The following is a 22,985-nucleotide window of genomic DNA, read 5'->3' as shown; positions in this document are numbered from 1 at the left end:
CCTTTCAGAAGGAGCACTTAGTTCCTCTTTATTAGTGACCTTCTGTTTGGATCAAAAGAGGTTTAAAAAAAAATTACCTGTTTGACCAAAGTTTTGGCCATGTACCCTAATTTCTTAAGTGTTATGATGTCAAGTTTTGTTAAGTGCCTGGTGTAATTGGATAGAGGCTGTACACCCTAGAATCAGTGAGGTGATCTTTTTTCTTCAGTTCAGAAATCTTTTAGCCAAAGTAAGTTTTCTTTGTTTTTTTTTGCACTTATCTGGGCAAGAGATGCTGGGTAATGGAATATTTTAAAATTTGGTTTTCTCAGATTATGGCATTGCGTGGTTTTAAGACAAAACTCCATCTGCTCTGTTAGAACAATGTGTCTCAACCTCAGTGTGAAGTCCTCCTTGAACCCTACTGTCATCCGTGCCTGAGTTGGTAGTACTCTTTCCTCTGAGTCAGAAGGTTGTGGGTTCAAGTTTCATTCCAGACTTAATCACAAAGATCAAGGCTAGAACTCCAGTATAGCACTGAGGGTGTATCTTAATGTTAGAGATGCCATTTCTCAAATGAGATGTGAAACTAAGGCCTTGTAAGGTGCATGTCAAAGATTCCATGGCATTATTTTGAAGAGTGGCAAGAGAGTTATCCCGGGTAGCTTGGCCAATATTTCTTCCTATCTACTTGTCTGGACCGGTCATGATTTTGAGCACCCCATCAAATCTCTCTCAACCTTCTCTAAGGCGAAGCCCCAGTTTTGTCATTTAATCTGAATATCTCATCCCAGGAACCAGTCTTGTAAATCTTTACTGCATTCTCTCTAATACTTTCACATCCTTGTGACCAAAATTGGATATAGTACTCCAGTTGAGGCCACACTAGTGTTTGATAAGAAATAAAAACAGAAAATGCTGTAAAAACTCTGCAGGCCTGGCAGCATTTTGTTTTTTTTTTCAGATTTTCAGCGTCTGCAGTGTTTTGCAATCATCTCAATGTTTGATGAGGCTCATCATAAGTTCCTTGCTTTTGTGCTCTATGCCAAAGTTCAGGATCCAGCATATCTTATTATCTTTCTCAACCTGCCCTGCCACCTTAAATGATTTGTGCAGATATACCCCCAGGGCCCTCTGCACCTGCACCCCCTTTAAAATTGTATTTTTTTTTATAATGCCCTTCCTTGTTCTTTCTACTAAATGCATCACTTCACACTTCTGCATTAAATTTTATCTGCTGCATGATCCACATTCCACCAGCCTCTCTGTCTTCTTGAACTTTACCACAGTCCTGTTCACAGTTCACAATACTTCCAAATTATGTGTCATCTGCAAATTTTAAAATTGTCCTATCTTGCCAAGTCTAAGTCATTAATATATATCAAGAAAAGTGGTGGTTCTGGTTCTGGCCACTGTATACCTTCTTCCAGTCCAAAAAAAAACCTTGCACTGTTACTGTTTACTGCCACTCAACTAACTTTGTAACCATGCTGCCAGTGTTTCTTTTATCCACGGGGTTTAAATTTGCTGAGAAGCTTGTTATGTGGCACTTGATCATGGGTCTTTTAGGAGTCCACGTACACCTGCATTACCCTCAGTTCACCCTCTGATACTTCATCGAGAACCTCAATCAAGTTGGTCAAGCACGATTTGCCTCTGACGATAAAGAAATGTTTTGTGTTTTTGTTGGTTGATACTGACGGATTCTGGGAAATTATGTGTGCTACACATGTTCAGTATCAACAATCACACTTGGCTCACAGTGACACAGTTTTGGGTAAAAATATTAATTTCAAGCCCTGGCTTTTGGGTGAGTTTGAAAACTTCAAGTAAAGTTTTAACAGCATTAAAGATACAATTTAATTAATACATTTGATTGCTATGCGAAATGTTTTTCATTTTGGTTAGTGGCAGAGCAATGAATTCAGTAAGCATTTTTAGCGAAATGTGAATTGGTGATCACTAGGTTGCAGAAACAGTGGTGAGCTTACATAGCTATTTTCCAGTATAATATGACCCTCTGAAATTCTATCAGTTGTAAATTCTATGTGTGTAAATCTGGAATGTGAATGTCTTCAACTTGTGAATTTTAAATATTTAAATTGTAATTTCTGTATGTACAGGAATAAAATGGAGTTTTCAGATGGAACATTAAGTGACTGTATAGCACTTGTGAATGCGTTCAAGGTAATAAAATAACCTCTCAAAAATATATGTCTGCACACTTGCAATGTTTGTTACATAGTTATGTAAAAAGATAAAACATTACTTCACTGCTTTATTGAATGTTTTCAGTAATTTAGTAATTGTTTCCATCCACCTTCATACTTTCAAGGGTCAATTAAGCCTTTAAGATCAACATTTCACTTTATTCCCTTCAGTATAACCATACAGCCAAATTGTTTGAGAAAAATGTACCATGAAAAGTTAGGAACATAATTTTAGTACCCTTCTAACTAAGAATCTGTATCATAAATACGAAGAAAATCCCAGGTTCAATTCTAGATGATTTATCTCATCTTAGTGGGGGGGGCTCAACAATGGACTCCACTCCACTGGGTAGGAAGGACAATGTTGCTTTGAGTTCACGCACCTGATCAGTATTCAGTTTTTCTGCTGAAAGTGCAGCTACTTGGCTATAAAGTGAGTATAGTATTGGCTTTGTAGTTATTTCCTCCCGTTCTGAAGTTGAATAGCATGTTGACTCAACATCAAGTCTAATAGTTAAATAATGACCACACTGGTGACCGCCCACTCAACCTTACCATTCTCCTGTGGCCTCTCTACTCCTATGGTCTTAATCATGGGGAAGACAATTCCTATCATTCCTTCTGAACCTATCTTCTGTGTCCTACAGCTTTAAGCACCATGATGAGAGACTTGCATATGATTTATTAACCTTGTATGAATTTTTCTCATAGGCTTGGCGTACTTGCAGAGAGCAAGGACAGCTGAGATTTCCAAGGGTTAGTGCATGTTTCAGTCTTTACTTTGTAAAGTATTTGCCATCCAAGAATTTAACAACTATTTATCCTGTATTATCATTGAAGAAACTTTTTCTTATCAAGCTCAAAAATAGTCATAGAATACATCAGAACTTGTGTGCTTTATGGTAAGACTGATCTTTGACCATTGATATTGTACTGTGCTGGATTCATTGATCAATGAAATGGAGCATTTCAAAAACTGTTATATTTGATCAAGATGGATTTTTTTAAAAAAAGAAAGCAAGTTAGAACTAGATTGGCACACTGTCCTTTTATTCAGCTTTTGAATCAAATGCAAACCAGCCTCAAGTGCCAAGCTACTATCAGTAACTGATAGTCAGTGACTATCTCCAGCAGTACCAACCGCCCTCCCCTTGACCTTCAGTGATACCACAATGGTGAAGTGCCAACAACATTAGAATTGGATACTCAGATAAGATTCCTGAAATCCTTCTATTATCTACAAAACTGGAGTCAAAAATATGTTGGAATTCTCACTATTTTCCCGGATTGTTGTAGCTACGCAAAAGTACAAGAAGCTCAAAACTGTCAAGGCCAGAGCATTCTGTTTCATTGGTACATCTGTTAATAGATAAATGTCCACTCCTTCACAAGCATACTCAATTTGCAGTATGTACCATTTATGGGATGTACTGCAGCAATGCACCAGGCTTTAAACAACTGTCCAGTCAGCCCTGTGATTTCTACCACTGAGAGAATGAGAAGTAAGATCATGGGAGTACAGTCACCTCCAAGTTTCTCTCTCAGTCGCAAGCTACACTGATTTGGACATCCTTCATCCTTACTTGATCAAAATTCTATAATTTCCTATCTAACGTTATCATGGGAACATTATCAGCACATGGGCTGCTGTGGTGAAGGAGAGAGTCCGAAACCAGGATTTTCAAAGGCGATGCCTTTGCAGTCTGTTTGTCTTCTATTCGTTCACAATTGAAGGTACATGGATTGGGAAGGGTATGATGGAAAGCCAAATAGAAATTGGAGGGATACAGAATTTTTTTTTAAAATAGTTGAAAACATACTAAGGATGTGTAAGCAACTCCCTGGAATTGCATAAACTTTATTCTGTTCGAATATACATTGAGAAGTCAGTGGCTACTGTAGATAGGTTAATGGTCATCTTCAACCAAACAATTTAGCCTTAGCTTAATTAAAAAATAGTATTCTTGCACATTCATAACTTTGTGGCTCTATGATTTTCTTGGGCTGCATTTATTATGTGGAGTCATTGAAGTTTCATGAACTCAGGATGACCCCGTGAAATTCCTCAATCACACTCAAAATAATTGTGTAATATGTTAAAAGGCCTTGAATTTCATACGATCCTTCCAACTTTGAGGTTCCATTGACCTGACTTTAACTCTTGACATTATTGATTGTTACTCATAATTCAATGTTTTGATGTTTCGTGACTCGATATTTAAACTTTGTCTTTACAAATCCATGTAACATGCACGTATTCTGATTTGTCGTTGATGTGACACAGGCTGAGTTAGAATGGGGAAAATCAAATTATGTCCAGATAAAAAGAATAAAAGAGGTGAGTTTATTATTATGGACTATAAAATTACAGCAAGTGCATTGTTAATATCTGTTGATTTACTAACTACCTGGTAGCTGTTATCTTCCATTCTCAGAGCCAGCTTTCTTATTTCCCATATCAAAGAGCTATTCATTACTCGTTATCTTAAATTGTAGTTCAATGTCGGCTTTCTTAAATCACTGAAAGGGTATTGCAATACTTTCCAATAACAATTTACCTAGAGGAGAGTGTGAGAGGAAGACCCTGGGATAGGCCATCAGCAGCACCTAAAGGAAAATGCGAGAGGAGGACCCTGGGACAGGCAGTCAGCAGCACCTAGAGGACCTAGCATATTGATGCACCTTGTGATACATGTGTAAAAGTTGTATCTGATTGTACCAATGTGATGGTGATTTTTGAAATGGTTTGGAATGTTCTGCCAGATATTATATGAATAAAGGATATTTTTCAAAAATAAATAAATAAATAAAAGGAAGGGTCCGTATTCTATTTAGTTAAGCTATGCCTGAGGAGCTCAATCCTATGATTTGCACATCCTGCTCTATGTGGGAAATCCTAGACGCTCCTGGCGGTCTGGATGACCATGTGTGCAGGAGGCGCTTCCAACTGGAGCAGCTCGAGCTCTGGTTTTTGGAACTTGAGCGGCAGCTGGGGGCACAACGGAGTATTGACAAGGCTGAGAGGTTTGTGCATAGCACGTTTTAGGATGTGGTTACTCTGCAGCTTAAGGAAGTGCAAGCAGAGAGGGAGTGGGTGACCGCCAGACTGAAGAAGGACACCAGACAGGCAGTGAGGGCATCCCCTGAGTGCATCTCACTCACAAACTGTTTTTCGGCCTTGGAAAACAGTGAGCATGATGGTTGCTCTGTGGAGGCCAACCAGAGCCAAGGCCATGGCATTATGGGTGATCCAGCTGCTCGGAGCGGTGGGGGGAGGAAGAAGTGTGGAAGGGCAATAGTGGTAGGGGATGCGCTAGTGAGGGGAGTAGACAGGTGCTTCTGCGGCTGTAGACGTTACTCCAGGATGGTACGTTGCCTCCCCGGTGCCAGGGTCAAGGATGTCATGGAACGGCTGCTGCAAGACATTCTGGAGGGAGGGGAGTGAACAGCCAGAGATCATGGTCCGTATTGGGACCAATGGCATAGGAAGAAAGAGAAATGAGGTCCTGCAAGCAAACTTCAGGGAGCTAGGTAGGAAATAGACTTCAAAGGTAGTAATCCCTGGAATACACCTGGCACTACGTGGTAGTGAGTTTAGGAACAGAAGAATAGAGCAGATGAATGTGTGGCTGGAGAGATGGTGTACTGGGAGGGCTTTAGATTCCTTGGGGCATTGGGACCATTTCTGGGCAAGGTGGGACCTGTACAAGTTGGACAAGTTACACCTGAACAGCAAGGGGACCAACATCCTTGTGGGGAGGTTTGTTAATGTTGTTTGGGTGGATTTAAACTAAATTGGCAGGGGATGGGATCCTGAAAAACAGTTCAGATGGTAGAGAAGCTGAGAAGGACTTAGAAGTTAAAGCGCTGCTGAGTGAATCTGGAAGGCAGAGGAAACATAGGCTAGATAAGAACGAAGTGGGATTAGCAAGGCTAAATGGAATATATTTTAATTCAAAGAGCCTGAGGAATAAGACAGACGAGCTTAGGGCACAGATCGGCATGTGGGAGTATGATATCATAGCCATGACTGAAACTTGGCTAAAAAAAGGGCAGGATTGGCAGCTCAACATCCTTGGTTATAGGGTATTCAGACGAGATAGAGAGGGGGATAGAAAAGGGGGGAGGCGGGATTGCAGTGTTGGTCAAGGAATCAAGTATAGCAGTGAAGAGGGATGATATCTTGGAAGGATATCAAATGAGGCTATATGGGTAGAAGTAAAAAATACAAAAGGGGCAAGCATGCTGATGGGTGTGTGCTATAGTTTCCCCAAACAGTCATGGAGAAAGAGAGGATCAAATTTCAGAGAAGTGTAAGAGTAATGCAGTATTAGGGGATTTTAACTACCCAATTATGAACTGGGATAATTTTAGTGTGCAAGGTAGGGAGGGAGCAAAATTCTTAAGTTGCACCCAGGAGAACTTTTTTGGCCAGTATGTAGAAAACCCAACAATAGAAGTGGCAGTTCTGGACCTAATGTTCGGAAATGAGCCCGGACAGGTGGAAGGCGTATCTGTGGGAGAGTAATTTGGAAATAGTGACCATAACTCAAGTTATGTTTAGGATAGTTATGGAAAAGGATAAGTTTGGGCTGGGAATAAAAGCTCTAAACTGGGGAAAGGTTAATTTTACTAAGGTGCGATATGATTTGGCCCAAGTGGACTAGGAGCAGCTACTTGCAGATAAAATTGTGTCAGAGCAGTTGGGGGCATTCAAGGAGGAAATAGCGAAAGTACAGGGCAGATATATTCCCGTAAAGATAAAGTGGGGTACCAAGTCTGGAGAACCCTTGATGTTAAGGGACATAAAGGTTAGGATTAAGAAACAAAAAAGAGAAGCTTATGGCAGATACACGGTGCTCGATATGGAAGAGTCCCGAGAGGAGTATAAAAAGTACAGGGGATAACTTAAAAAGGAAATTAGGAAAGCTAAGAGTACATGAGAAAGTATTGGTGGGTAGAATAAAGGAAAACCCAAAAGGTTTTTTTAATATATAAAGAGCAAGTGAATAACTAGGGAAAGAGTAGGACCAACATAGAGGTAACATGTGTGTGGACCTGGAAGACGTGGGTACAGTTCTCAATGAATACTTTATGTCAGTCTTCACAGTGGAAAAAGACGACACAGGTATTGACATCAGGGTGGAGGGCAATGAAATATTAGAGGAAATTAACATAGAGAGAAGGTACCAGTGGGCTTAGTGGCCTCAAAAGTGGATAAATCCGCAGTCCTGGGTGAGATGTATCCCAGGCTGTTGAGAGAGGCAAGGGGTGAGATATCAGGGGCCCTGGCAGTAATTTTCAAATCCTCTCTGGACACAGGTGAGGTGCCAGAGGACTGCTAACGTTGCCCCATTGTTTAAAAAAGGGAGGAAGGGATAGACCAGGAAATTACAGGCCAGTCAGTCTAATCTCGGTGGTGGGGAAGTTACTAGAAAGAATTCTGAGGGACAGAATATATCTGCATTGGAGAGACATGGTGTAATAATGGATAATCAGCATGGATTTATTAAGGGAAGGACGCATTTGACAATTTTGATCGAATTTTTTGATGAGGTAACCAGGAGTATTGATGAGGGTAATGCATTTGATGTGGTCTACATGGACTTTAGCAAGGCTTTTGATAAGGTCCCTCATGGCAGACTGTTTGAACAAGTAAGAGCCCATGGGATCCAAGGCAAAGTGGCACGTCAGATCCAAAATTGGCTGAGAGACAGGAAGCAGAGGGTGATGGTAGAGGGATGTTTCTGAAACAGGAAGTGTATTTCCAGTAGGGTTCCGCAGGGCTTGGTGCTGGAGCACTTGCTGTTTTTGGTGTACATCGATGATTTGGACTTAAATGTAGGGGATATGATCAACAAGTTCACAGATGACACGAAAATTAGTTGGGCGGTAAATAATGAAGAGGATAGCCGGAAACTGCAGGAGGATATCAATGGACTGGTCAAGTGGGCAGAGCAGCGGCAAATGGAATTCAACCTGGAAAAGTGTGAGGCTATGCACTGGCGATGGCTAACAAGGCAAGGGATTATTCTATGGATGGTAGGACCCTGGAAAGTACTGATGATAGAGGGACCTTGGTGTGCATATCCACAGATCCCTGAAGGTAGCAGGGCAGGTAGATAAGGTGGTTAAGAAGGCATATGATATACTTGCCTTTATTAGCCGAGACATAGAATACACGAGCAGGGAGGTTATACTGGAACTGTATAAAACACTGGTTAGGCCACAACAGGGGTACTGTGTGCAGTTCTGGTCACATTATAGGAAGGATGTGACTGCACTGGAGACCCAGGATGCTGCCTGGGCTGGAGGGTTTGAGCTATGAGGAAAGATTGGATAGGCTCGGGTTGTTTTCCTTGGAGCAGCACAGGTTGAGAGGGGACTTGATAGAGTTGTATAAGATTATGAGGGGCATAGATAGGATGGATAGGAAGGCACTTTGTCCATTAGTAGAAGGGTCAATAACCAGGGGGCATAGATTTAAGATAAGAGGTAGAAGGCTTAAGAGGGGAGTTGAGGAGAAATATTTTTACCCAGAGGGTGGTGGGAGTCTGGAACTCTCTGCCTGAAATGGCGGTTGAGTCAGAAACTCTTGTAACATTTAAGAAGTATTTAGATACTCACTTGCATTGCCATAGCCTCCAGGGCTTTGGGCCAAGCACTGGAAAATGGGATTGGTGTAGTCCGATCTTTGTTGATTGGTGCTGATGTGATGGGCTGAATGGCCTCCTTCTGTGCTGTAAATGTCTGTCTAATTTGCTCCTTTATGGGGAGAAAAAGGTAGCAGAACTATCACTGAAATGAATTTTGTGTCACCTTGCCTGTGAGCCATTCCTTTTTGCAAGTCTGACTTTGCAGCAATGGGGTGGAAGGAATAGGAATCTAGTTATAGGAGTTAGGTAAAAGAAAGGAATTTCCTTTGCATTTTTCTGAAGCCAGGAAGAGAGAGAGCTATTCTAACAAGAATGGAAATGATGTGGCCCATAAGAGGGGATAAGTATTTTTGCAAAGGAAGGCAAAGAACTTGGAGAGAAGAATATCCTTAAATCTCTAAAGGTCATGAAATCATGGAATGGTTACAGCATGGAAAGAGGCAACTTGGCCCATTGTGTCCATGCCGGCTTTTTCCTAGGACAGTTCATCTAATCCCCCATTCTACCACCTTTTCCTGGTAACCCTGCAACTATTTTCTCTTCAGATAACTATCCAATACTTCATGAAAAACCTTGATTGAATCTGCCGCCACCAGGCAATGCATATCAGATCCTAAATGTTGGCTGCGTAAAAAGGGTTTTTCCTCATGTTGCCTTTGCTTCTTTTGCCAATTACCTTAAATCATTGTTGTCTTTTGAAAACCCCATCAATTCTCCTCTTAATCTTTCCTCCGAGGAGAACAGCTGCAGCTTTTGCAATCTATTTACATAGCTGAAGCCCCTCATCCCTGGAGCCATTCTCATGAATCTTTCTGCCCCCTCTCTAATATCTTTACATTATGCGCACCACACAGTAGGAACAATTGGACACACTGTTCCAGGTGAGGTGAGCCACTGTTTCTAAAAGGTTCATCATAACTTCCTTGCTTTTCTACTCTCTGCCCCCATTTAAAAAGCTCAGAATCTTGTATGCTTTACTTACCACTTTCTCAACTGTCGTGCCACCATAAATGATTTGTGTAGGTCTACCTCACAGTCCTTTTGCTCCCGCACCCCCTTTAGAATTGTATTTTTTAATTTTATACTGTCTCTTCTTCCTGTCAAAATTAATCACTTCACACTTATATGCATTAAATTTCATCTGTCACGCGTTCACCAGTTCTACCAACTTGTCCATGACCTCTTGAATTTTATCACCATCCTGTTCAGAGTTCGCAGTACTTCCAAGTTTTCTGTCATCTGCAAATTTTGAAATTATACCCTGCGCACCCAAGTCTGGATTATTAATATATATGAAGAAAAGCAATGGTCCTTGTAACGACTCCCGGGGAACCCCACAATCTACTTTCCTCAACTCTGGAAAACAGTTTCCCACTAACCTCTGTTTCCTGTCGTTCAGTCAAACTTGTATCCACGCTGGTAGAGTCCCTTTTATTGCATGAGCTCAAACTTTGCTGACAAGCCTGTATATATGACACTTTATCAGATGACTTTTGGAAGTCAATGTATCTACTCAGCCCTGTTTGTTACTTCATCAAAAAATTAAACGTTTTCTCTTAAAAAGTATTAGCTAGGCTGACTTTCCTTAATTCGTCCATATTTGTCCAAGTGACTGTTAATTTTGTTTCAGATTATCACTTCTGAAAGCTTTCCCATCACTGAATGTAGTTGCCACTGGCCTGCAGTTGTTGAGCATACCCTTGCACCCTTTTTTGAACAAGGGTGTAACATCTGTGATTTCCAGTCCTCTGGCATCACCCCTTTGTCTAAGGAGCATTGGAAGATTATGTTCAGTGTATCTGCAATTTCCACCGTCACTTCTCTCAGTATCCTCAGATGTATCTGATGTGTTACTGGACTGCCTTTGAAGAGGAGATAACTTGGGTACAGTCAAAGTACATTCCCACAATGGGGAAAGGTAGTACAACCAAGCCAGAACTCCCTGGATGATTAAAGAGGCTGATTATGAAATGAAGCAGATATGACAGATGTCAGGCAGACATTACAAATTCAGACTCAGGCTGATCATAGAAACTTCAAAGTGGAAGTTAGAAAAAGACATGAGGTATTGGAAGCATGAGAAGAGATTGACAACTAACATTAAAGGGAATCCAAAAGTCTTCCCTAGGCATATAATTAGTACAAGATTGGTTAATTTTCCTTAAAAAGTGGCAGAGGCAAAACCTGTCTTATCATTCAGGTGGTAATTGCGTAGTTTGGAAATTGGGAGGGGTCTGTGGTGAGGGATGTCATGGATTTCAAAGGGGAAAAAAAATAACTACCTGGGCTAAATGCCCCCCTCATATCTTTGGAACATGAATTCCTATACGTTTTTTTTACTGGTTCATTTTAGGTGGCACAGTTGTACGAGGAGCTGAAGGAACGTGTCCAGTGTTTTAATATGTATATTGATAACCCACCTGGGTGTACAAGTGAAGAATATGTGCACAAGCAAAGATTCATTCTGCAGGTATTGCTTTGTTTTGACAATGTTTCTACGTACATTTTTTTTCTAGTTTAGTACCTTATCCAAATCTTGAACACAGTTTACATCACAACATATACAGCCTGATATGCTTTGTGCATTTACTATTCAACATAGATGTCCCTGGCTCCTCCCTGCTTTTCTTGTAATGGGCAGGCAGAGACTCTGCCCCTTAAAAGACCCAGCATCACGCTCCTACGTAGTCCAGGTTCTGGCACAACAGGAGTGGAGAAGAGTTTAGTAATTTCAACCCTCTTATGTTTTAACAAGTTGATATTGTCTTTTGTGTATCTGTTTTTGCACACCCAATATTTACACTTGCTCAGGTGAAGTCATGATTTTTAAAAAAAAATAGGGGAACTGCAGTTTGTGCAGTGATTATATTGCAATGTCATTTTTCCACAGGTTGTTCTGGCTGGAGCTTTTTACCCAAATTATTTCACATTTGGTCCAGTCTCTGAAGAAATTGCTGTGAAAGAGCTGGCTCAAAAAGATTACAGAACTACAGTAATGGTATGTAGCTGTTGATATGGAAGAATTTGCTTGTACTTAATGAACAATTTTTTCCTAAAAACTCTGATATATTTTTTAGAGAATACTGAGGAAAAGCTGTATTAGTAAACCTTAAATACAAATGCTGTAGTTTGGCCTAAATATCTATTTGTGGAGGATGCTCTTGAATTATTATCCGTTCAGTTTTTTTTAAGTACCCCTTGTTACCATTTATTTTATTTGTTATGACTAACCTCACGAATTAGAGAACTATTCTGAACTGCTTGCAATAGAATGCAAAATATCTTTGTGTACAGTCAAAACTTCACATAGCTGCACAGCTCATTTTGAAATAATTAAAAATCGTTGCTTCCACTCCAATGCTAATGAAATTGAAATTTTCAATAGCTTCATGTTCAACTGTAAACATTGGTATGAGGTTGTAGAACTTAACATCATAATCCTGGATTTTTTTCTCTAATTATGTTGTGTTGTCATGAAACAATGCACTTCATTTTTGAGTCAGTGTTGTGAAAACACTTGCCTATTCCCATGGATGGATGTTGTAGTTTGTGGACCAGTAATTCTGATTATAAACTTGTATCTTTGCACTAATAAATTTGAACAATTATTTTCCTGTTTCCTGTCATAATTTTATATGTATTATGATATGGCAGGTGGTACTTGCCAGGCTGACCAAATCTACAAGGGAAACTTGGCCACACTATCACAACAATTTTGCAATTTGTATTTATTACGAGAAGGCTGGTGCACTGAAGTCGGAAGCAATAAATCCATCACCACCTTTAGAGATTTTAAAGACTAAATTAAAACATTGATTAACTAGCTGTTACCAACCCTCCAGGTGACTATTCCTTGTGCAAGCTTCAACTCAGTTACTAAGATGGCATCCTGCATGAAACATGCACTAAACCGGCGTTTCGGGTGAAGCTCTGTTTAGTACCTGAGGTATCCAGGGAAAATTGCTCCCCAAAACTTGAACTCTGTTTCCACATCTGGCAAACTTTTCTAATACCTCTTATGTTCCAGGACAAATAAGAAAAGTGCTCATCATCTGGTGGACTGTTTCTGTCTTGAATTTTATTGTTTCTGTCTTGAATTTTATTGTTTCTGTCTTGAATTTCCTTGTTCCCCTTAATACTAATGTAGTTTTACCCCAGTTTCTTTGCTTTCCACTCCTTATAAGCAGAACATGGCTATTCCATCTATCAATGTATCAGCAATCACATTGCATGGGGATTACCTTGTTAAAGACAATTGCTAATTAAAATAGATGGTGGGCATTGCTTTTCCCATCAAAACGGCATAAATAGATATAGCTGGAACACTGTGTGGAAGCTGCTCAGAAGTCTGTAGCACCGAGGAGCTGTAGTGAGAATAAACCAGCTTGAAGTAAAAAAACAGCTTTGGATTCATTCTTCCACCAGAAACACTTATTGTGAGTAACATGTTAGCAGAGGATGAAATTTAAGCTTTGGTGATTGATTGCTGTCTGTGAAGCTTTTTGTCTCAATCCCCTGAGGGAAAAGAAGTGTACTGTTGCTGACAATTTAGGTTGCGGAAGGACAGTGCAAAATCGCAAGCTTTGATTATCTACCAGCTTTTTCTGACTCTGAACGTTATCAGCAATAGAAGGCTGAAGTTGAGTTGTGGACTAGGATTACTTCCATACTCCAAAAGAGTAAGCTCTTGGTGTTATTATTACCAGCCAAAAGTAAGATACAGACTAAAATATTTTCAGAGTAGAAAGCAGATGATTTGGATCATGAAGAGGGATCTTCTGTTACAATGTTTGGCTAAGTTTTACAAAAAGGATGAGTTATTGGAAGCGTATGAAGCTTGGATAATCTTTGATAGGTTTAGGAAATCAGATGATCAGTCCATGGAAGAATATATCATGAATTTTGATGAATGGTACAGGAGTCTACAGAGATTTGAACTTGAAATCCCTGAGCCAGTATTGGCGTTTAAGTTTTTGAGCTCTGCTCACATTTCCCATATTGACAGTCTTTTAGTACTAACAGGGGTTCAATTCTGGGGAAAGAATCTCTCCTAGATGAAATGGCTGCTGCCCTAAAAACATTCCTGGGGAAACAGTTGTTCCCAGCTGGTTCCTTAGCAAATGCGAACAACTATGCCGTGAAACAAAGGATGGAGGATTCTATGGTGGCTGAATTTCAAGGTGGGCCAAATATTAGATGAAGATTACAATACAAAGACTGCGTTAATGACAGGAGGTCTGAAAACGGCTGCAACCCTAGCCAGTTTGAGAATCAGGATAAAAAGTGTGTTTGAGACGGTGACCATAGGTGTTTAAACCCAGAAAACGCACGGGGAATGGTTAATCAGTGGTTTCGGTGTGATTCCAGTATCATTACACGCTACCCACAGTGAAAGAATCATATTTTTGAAGTGACCCACGTGATGGATTCTTCTGAGACTGAAAATGATGATGGTGACTGCCATGATGGAATTGTATTGGTCATTGAAAGTTTGAATCCACTGATGAGTACCTTGATGGTCGATTCTTTCAACTGTGCATACCTGGACAGTGGTTGCACTTATACTGTGTGTGGCATGGACTGGCTTACCTACTGTCTGACGGGAGGGTCTCAATAAGGTAGACCAGCAGAAGGTCAAGGAGTATGAAACTGTACCTGCTTCAGGTGTGGAGATGATAACACATTAACATCTTCCAAAAAGGTGGCCCCTTGTAAGATAGGAGGGATCAGTCTGTTTATTAGTACTGATGTGGTTTCTAGTGAGATACCGCTATTGTTAAGTTGATCTGTGATGAAAAAGGCTCAGGTGATGCTAGACCTGAAGAACGATAGGGCGTTTGTGTTTGGAAAAAACGTGGATCTATATTTTACTCAGTCAAGCCTTTACCTCCTGCCTCTAAGGAAACGAGAGATTTCTCATCAAGAAGTTCATGAAGTATTGTTAATTGCTGGGAATAAGAATTTGGTGGACAAAAAGATGATCATTTGGAAGCTACATATAGACAGTTTGCACACACAGCGGCACAGAACCTGAAGACTCTACTTCGAGATGTGGGAGTGGTTGATACAAGATACGATGATCTTATTGAGCAAATCATTGCTCTGTGAATTTTGTCTAAATGTTGTAAGACACCACCGCATCCTGTTGTGAGCTTCGCCTAGCCAGGGAGTTTAACGATGCAGTGCCAACGGACTTGAAAGTTTGGGGCAAGGATAGGAGTATTTTTTTTTACTACACTTCATAGATATGGCAACCAGATTTAGCCTATCCACTGTAATACATGGTAAAGACAAAAGGACCATTGTCAAAAAGATTATGAGGAAATGGGTAGGGACAGGATTAGGAACACCAATGAAGTTCCTAATAGATAATGGTAGAGAATTTGCCAATGAGGAATTTTGAGACATGAGAAAATTCGAACATCATAGTTATGCATACTGTAGCTCAGACCCTGTTTAGTAATGGTCTTTGTGAAAGAAACCATGCAGCAATAGATGACATGTTACATAAAATATTGGCTGTTCAAACAGATTGCAAATTGCAAATGGCGCTAGCATGGGCAGTGCATGCAAATAACTCTTTCCAAATGGTTGGGGGTTGCAGTCCGTACCAGTTGGTGTGCGGAAGAAATCCAAAGTTGCCTTTGGTGTTATCAGATACACCCCCAGCTCTAGAAGGCAGTAGCAAAGGCTTCACCTTTTTCTGCTCATCTGATTGTTTGCATGCAGGCAGAAGAGCTTTCGTTAAAGCTGAGGTTTTGCAGAAAATTTGGTGACATGGTATATTACAAAAGGGAAGGCCAGAAACTCTGGAAAGGACCTGGCAAGGTAATGGGGAATAATGGAAAAGTAATAATTGTGCAACACAGCAACCAAACTCTTAGGGTACATTTTTTGGGATTAATTGATACTGACTATACCTTTACAGTTTCTGAACAAGACATAGAAAGTGAGGAGGCACCATGCAGTTCACACACTGGGCAGTTATGAGGTGCAGACTACAGCAGATATAGTGTCGACAGACGATGAACAAAGTAACATTGAGGTACAGGGTAACACTATTCGTCCAAAGGGGCATTAACCCAAAGTAGGAGCAAAGGTAACTGTGGTAATCCGAGGTCTAATACACTTTTAAGAAACTGTGAGCAGATTGACCATGTTACTGTAAGACCCAAAAGTTAGTCTAGAGTAGGGTCTGGCTGGAGAAGCACATATCATGTTAGTGCTCTGTTTGTGTAAATAAATAGTATGTGCTTCATTTCATATTGATTTCTGCATCTGCAGTATATTGTAATCGACTCCCCTACCGACAGCTAAGTGTGCAACTAGTTCGCGAGCAAAGCATAACAACTGGCGATGAGGCAAAATACGACCAATCGATGACACCAAGGCAAGCTGCAAAAACTCAACTGTACTGAATTCACTGTGCCCTGCAGGTTTACAATTGTAAACCCTCATTATAGTCATCAAAGTCATCTCCCTCCAATATGCCACAATTTGGCTGCATCGAACCGTTTGATCAGACCACGTTTTTCTTTTAGGCCAATTACATATTGGGGGAGGAAAAGAGATGGGTGATCCTCTTGTTGACATGTGGCAGTAAAACATACAGCCTCATTCATCGTCTATCAGCATCCAACAGCCCAGATTCCAAGAGCTTTGATGAGTTGGTGAACCTAGTGAAAGGCCACTTCCAACCGAAACCCTTGATAACAACGCAGCATTTTTACTTCATTGCAAGGTGTTGCACCCCTAGAGAGACAGTCGCTTGTTATGTAGCAGCCTTAAAACAGTTGACAGCACTGCGAGTTCGGGACGTCTATTAATGACATGTTAAGAGACCAATTAGTCTGTGGGATTAATGAAGACGCCATTCAAAAAAAGGCTGCTGTCAGAGACAAATTCGGATTTCAGCGAAGCCCTGGAGTTGGCGCATTCAATGGAAAGTGCAGTCAGGGATTCAAGAAATCATTGGAGCACAATATGGCGCCTTTCTTCGCGTCAGGAAGGAGGCACCAGCTAGCATTGGCATGGAAGTGCAGGAAAGGCGAGAAACAGCAGCCATTAAAAGACCAGCAAAAAGCAATGGCTTAACAGATAAAAACCACATTCATAATAGCAGAATTGGAACCACACAGCCCACAAACAAACGACAGTTTTAAAGAACCAAGTACTTCTGCCATTGCAATGTGCACATTATGCGATATTGTAAAGAGAAATTAAGGCCTAAGTTCAAACAGAAAGGTAGAAGTCGTGAAAATTATGTAATGGAGGAGCCTGAAGAAACAGATATTTACTCGCTACACAATTTAAAAATGGGCAAAACAGAACCAATCTATGTGACAGTGAAGTTAACAGAAAACCTCTTCTACTTATTCAGAACTGGCTTGATGAAATAAAATTGAGTGGACTGAGATTTTTCAACTCAGAATAAAAGATCTGCAGGAATTATTACAGAAATATGCCCCTGTGTTCAGTGAAGAGCTCAGGAAGATTCAGGGACTGCAAGCTAAAATCTATGTGGATCCCAGAGCAGCCCCCCCAGATATTTGAAGGTGGATATTGAATTAGACAGGCTGGAAAGATTGGGAGTCTGACAACCTGTACAATTTTCCGAATGGGCAGCGCTCATAGTTCCATAAAGCCGTACTGAAGAGTGCGCGAATATGCGGGAACTACAAGTTGACCGTTAACAAAGTAGCCAGACTTGACAGGCACCCGATACCAAAATTGATGAATTGTACTCCAAGCTGGCAGGGGGAATTGCATATATAAAACATGACATGAGCCATGCTTACCAGCAAGTTGAGCTAGAAAAGGGATTTTGTGACCATCAACACACACGGGGGTATATCATGTTGCCCTTCGGAGTCTCATCAGCTTGTGCCATTTTCCAAAATTTGTTCCAAGGTCTATCCCATATGGTGGTTTATTTCAATGATGCCTAGTAACAGGACTAATTGATGAAGAACACCTGGCTAACTTGGAAGAGGTATTGAAGCGCTTCTCACAAGCCGGAGTATGCTTGAAAAGGCAAAAAATGCACCTTCCAAGCAAAAGAAGTGACCTACCTGAGTCATAGCAGGGCCTTCATCCAGTGGAAGACCACAGCTATTCGTGAGCTGCCAGCCCCGAAAAATGCCACAGAACTCAAGTCCTTCTTGGGAATGGTTAAATACTACGATCGTTTTCTCCCAAATTTATCGACAGTACTGGCTCCATTATATAGGTTACTCGAGAAAAACCACAGGTGGACTTGGCAAGCCCCACAATAACAGGCTTTTATGGCAGTAAAGCAGTTACTACATTCATCAGCCCTGTTGGTATGTTTCAACCCAGAGAAACAATTGATTTTAACATGTGATGCATCCCCTTATGAAGTAGGGGCAGTATAGTCCCACCGCATGTCAGATGGCTCCAAATGGCCAATTGGCTGTTTCAAGAGCACTGTGTGGCAGGACAAAGATACTCACAAATCGAGAAAGAAGGCTTATCCATTCTATTTGGCATTAAATTCCACCAATACATTCATGGTCGTCACTTCACCATAGTATCCCAACGAAAAGCTACTAATGGGCTTGTTTGGGGAAGATAAGGCAATACCCCCAGTTGCCTCACACACATCCAAAGGTGGGCACTGATTCTAGCTGCTTATGAATGTAACTCTTTTGAGTACAAACCTGTTTCCATCTGTTTCAGATGAAGTTACATTGTTTCATAGTTTGCCTTTGTGAGATTTGAACTCTTGATCTCGGGGTTATAAACCCAGTACCATAACCACTTGGCTATTTAGGCCAAGCTCCTGCTTATGAATGTACTTGCATCCACCAGCCGGGAAGCCAGATTACCAATGCTGATGTGCTGAGCCGATTACCTCTAAAGGACAGCAATGTGCATGTCCCCATCCCACAAGAACTTGTCTTGTTATAAAACTTTCTGGATTCATCACCAGTGAATGCTAAACAGAATAGACAAACCGTGATCCAGTTTTGTCTCATGTCAGGGATGGTCTAATGAGCTAAAGTTGGATGAAATGAAGCTGTATTTTAACAGGCGATACAAGCTCATCTGCCAGGATGGCATCTTACTGTGGGGAGCAAGAGCCATCATGCCCCCCAAAGGAACACAGCCATTATTGATAAAATTGGATAGCACTCACCCCAGCGTTTCCAGAATAAAAATGTTGGTGCGCAGCCAGGAATGAACACTGAAATCGAATACTTGGTCAAGAGCTGCATGCAGTGCCAACAGGTGTAGAAATTGCCACCTCCTGATCCACTGTATACTTGGAAATGGCCAGGAAGGCCATGGGTCCATCTTCACATTGACTATGTGGGGCCTTTTTTGGGCAGAATTTTCCTTTTACTTATCGACTATCACTCCAAATGGATGGGTGTATACAAAGTGTGATCACCCACATCTGCTGCCACCATAGTCAGATTGGGTCAGAGTTTTGTGATACACAGTTTACCAGAGATAATCGTGCCTGACAATGGAGCAGCATTCACTAGTGGAGAAATTTAAAGATTTACGACCCTCAATGGCATAACACAGGTCAAGACCTTGCCATATCACCATATCCAATGGATTGGCTGAGAGGGTAGTTCGGACCTTCAAGCTGTAATGAAAAAACTAGAGGGGGACTCTATAGCAACGAAGTTATCATGCTTCCTGCTCAGCTACAGGACTACACCACATATGACCACCAATATTGCCCCCGCAGAGTTATTAATGAAGAGACGTTTCAGTACATGGTTACGCCTCAAGGCCAAATTTAGGGGAGAGGGTAGAGACAAGTCAGGAGGCCCAGAAAAATGAATACCATTACCGCAGTTGTGGTCCTTCACTGTAGGAGAAGCTTTTTTTTGCAAAGAACTTTGGAGTGTGTCCGAATGGCTATCAGGCGAAGTCAGTGCAATGACAGGACCCCTGTCCTACCATATATCGGTTGAAGGTCGGGTAATCAGGAGACATGCAGATCATCTCCAGAAACGGGAAGCAGATCCACAAGAAAAGGTGTGCTAAGCATTTCTGTTGGAGTCTATGCCGCAGGTAGAAGGAGCTCCTCTTGCTTTGGAAGTACTTGCAGAACCCGTTGAGCCTGAGAGAGTCGAAGAGGCAAACTTGCAGGTTCTTACTGGGGAGCCTCGTGGACAGAACTCCTGAGAGGGAGGCCTCAGATAAACCATCCAAAGTTTGGTCAACACGTTTGGAAAAAGCCTCCTGAGAGACTAAATTTGTAAATAGTTCATTTTTGTAGATAATTCATACATTGCAAAATGTACTTTCAAGTAAAGGGGAGGGATGTGGTAATCTGAGGTGTTTAAGAGATTATGAACAGATTGACCACGTGACTGTAAGACTCAATAACTGTGTAGCACAGGCTACCATGTTATAGTTAGTCTAGAGTAAGAGCCTGACTGGAGAAGCACGCAACATGCTAATGCTCTGTTTGTGCAAATAAATAGTATAGCTTCATATTGGCCTCTGCGTCTGCAATAAGTTCGTAATCGACTCGCCTACTGACTGATAAGTGCGCAACCGGTTTGCGAGCAAAATGATCCCATAGTAAAACATAACAGTAATGTAAATGCCAAAAGGGACCAGTATGTGGAAGGGTGCCACCATCATAGGAAGAGCAGGAAAGGCCACCAGTAAATACAAACATTGACTAAATGTGTAGGAAGAAGGACAGGAGGCAAGACCAATGGATTGTCAAACCTAGGTAAAGCTGTGGAAACCCAGAAAGTGCAGTATGTGTTCTGACAGTGGACCAGAAAGTAGTCATAACCCCAGTAAAAAATCTCAGACTTGCGAATGGGGTTCTGCTTGCGTGGGAGAAAGATCATATAGTTGTGGTCCAGAAAGAGAGAAGAATGTGAGTAGATTAAAAAAAAATTGAATAAAATAGTTAATTAACTGAAGCACATAAGTATGGCAGGACAGGTGATATGTCATGGCTGCAGCATGTGGAAGCTCCTGGATACCAGTGTTATCCAGGGCAAGCACCTGCAGTAAGTGCCTGCGGCTTGAGGAGCTTCGGTTCAGAGTCATTGAGCTGCAGACACTGCAACACACCAGGGAGGGGGAAAGTTAGCTGGATGCTTTGTACCAGGAGGCAGTCACATCCATTAGGAGACGATCTTCTGATTTGGAAGGTGGTCAGGGACAGGAGGATGTGACTGTAGCTGAGGCAGGTAAGGGACCCCAGAGAGCAGGAGTGTCAGCCTCTGCAATTGTCCAACAGGCTTGAGGTTCTTTCAGTGTTTGGATGAGAGTGGGGGCTGCAGAGTGGATGAGCTGACTGATCATGGAATTATGGTACAGGAAGCAATTCAAGTGAGGGGAGTACAAAGAAATGTAGTGGTAGTAGGGGACAGTATTGTGAAGGGATTGACACTGTTCTCTAGCCAGGAGTGAGAGTCCAGGCAGCTATGTTGCCTGCCCGGTGCCAGGGTTTGGGACGTTGCTCAGGGCTAGAGAGCAAATTGCAGTGGGAGGGGGAGGATCCAGTGGTCCTGGTCCATGTAGGTACCGTCGACATAGGCAGGATGAGGAAGGAGGCTCTGCATAGTTGATATGATGAGTTAGGCACCAAATTAAGAAGCAGAACCTCAAAAGGTAATAATTTCTGGATTATTAACTGAGCCATGTGTAAATTGGCATAGAACAAATAAGATCAGATAACTGAATGTGTGGCTCAAAGATTAGTGTGAGAGAAGTGAGTTCCAGGTCTTGCGGCACTGGCACCAGCATTGGGGAAAATGGGATCTCTACTTTTGGGACAGTCTACACATGAACTGTGCTGGGGCTAATGCCCTTGCGAGCCACATAACTAAGAAAGTAGAGAGGGTTTTAAATTGAATAGTGGGGGCAAGGGATCAAATTTGGGAAGATGTGGTAAACCACAAGGAGTGGAAGCAAGGCAAGAGAGAAAGATATTAATATGGGAAATGATAACAGACTGTGACAGGAAGGGACAGAGTACAAATCTAAGAGTAAATCAGCAGATAAGGCAAGATGCTGCAAAAATAATAGAAGAACAAAACTAAAGGCCCTATCTAAACTCATGTAGTATTCGAAACAAAACAGATGAACTGATGGCGCAAATGGAAATAATTAAGTACGATCTGATAGCCATTACAGAGACATGGCTACAGGAGATTGGGACCTGAATATTGAAGAGTATGTGACATTTTGGAAGGACAGGAAGTTAGGAAGAGGTGGAGGGGTGGCTCTGTAAATTAATGATGGTATTTGCACATTAGAGAGGGATGACCTAAGTTGAGGAAGCCAGGATTTAGAAGCGCTTTGGGCTCAGATGAGAAATGATAAAGGCTAGAAGTCACTTGTGGAAGTCATATACAGGTCCCTTAATTGTAACTATATGGTAGGACCGAGTATACAAGAAGAGATAATGGGAGCTTATCAAAAAAGTACAGCAATAATCATGGGGGATTTTAATCTACATATAGACTGGAAAAATCAGATGGGCAAAGGTAGTGTAGATGAGGAGTTTTCATAATGTTTTTGGGATAGTTTCTTAGAACAGCATGCTCTGGAGCCAACCAGAGAGCAAGCTATACTGGACTTGGTATTGTGCAACGAAATAGGATTAGTTGATAATCTCATAGTGAGGGTACCCCTAGGTGGCAGTGATCATAATATGGTAATTTTACATTCTTTGAGGGAGAAATGAATGCATCTAAGATTAGTATTTTAAACTTAAATAAGGACAATTATGAGGGCATGAAAGCAGAGCAAGCTAAAGTGAACTGGCAAATGAGGTTAAGGGATAGGTCAATAAAGGTTTAGTGGCAGCCATTTAAAGGGATATTTCAGAATAGATGCATTCTAATGAGAAAAGAAAATTCCAAGGAGAGGGTCCACCATCCATGGTTAACTAAAAAAGTTAAAAACAGTATGAAACTTAAAGAAAAAGCATATAATTATGCAAAGACGGGTGGCAGGTCCAAAGATTGGAAATAATATAAAGAACAGCAAAGAATGACAAAAAGATTAATAGAGAGGGAAAAGTTAGAGTATGAGAGAAAGCTAGCTAGTAATATAAAGATGGATAATAAGAGTTCCTATAGATATTTAAATAAGGAAAGAGTTAACAAATTGAGCATTGGTCCCA

At 41.2% G+C, this 22,985-nt stretch overlaps 1 protein-coding gene across 1 annotated transcript in view; it reads left to right on the top strand.

Annotated features, from left to right (window-relative positions):
• The window catches only part of tdrd9 (tudor domain containing 9), a 216,417-nt gene that overhangs the window by 128,174 nt on the left and 65,258 nt on the right, over nucleotides 1-22,985 (top strand). Inside the window, 5 exon segments of the mRNA XM_041214194.1 lie at nucleotides 2,103-2,166; nucleotides 2,901-2,945; nucleotides 4,474-4,527; nucleotides 11,199-11,315; nucleotides 11,736-11,843. Coding sequence (XP_041070128.1) covers nucleotides 2,103-2,166; nucleotides 2,901-2,945; nucleotides 4,474-4,527; nucleotides 11,199-11,315; nucleotides 11,736-11,843 — 388 coding nt within the window.

The sequence above is a fragment of the Carcharodon carcharias genome, chromosome 20 (genome assembly GCF_017639515.1).
Source record: "Carcharodon carcharias isolate sCarCar2 chromosome 20, sCarCar2.pri, whole genome shotgun sequence".
Taxonomy (NCBI): Eukaryota; Metazoa; Chordata; class Chondrichthyes; order Lamniformes; family Lamnidae; genus Carcharodon; species Carcharodon carcharias.
This window is presented reverse-complemented; position numbering and strand designations above follow the sequence as displayed.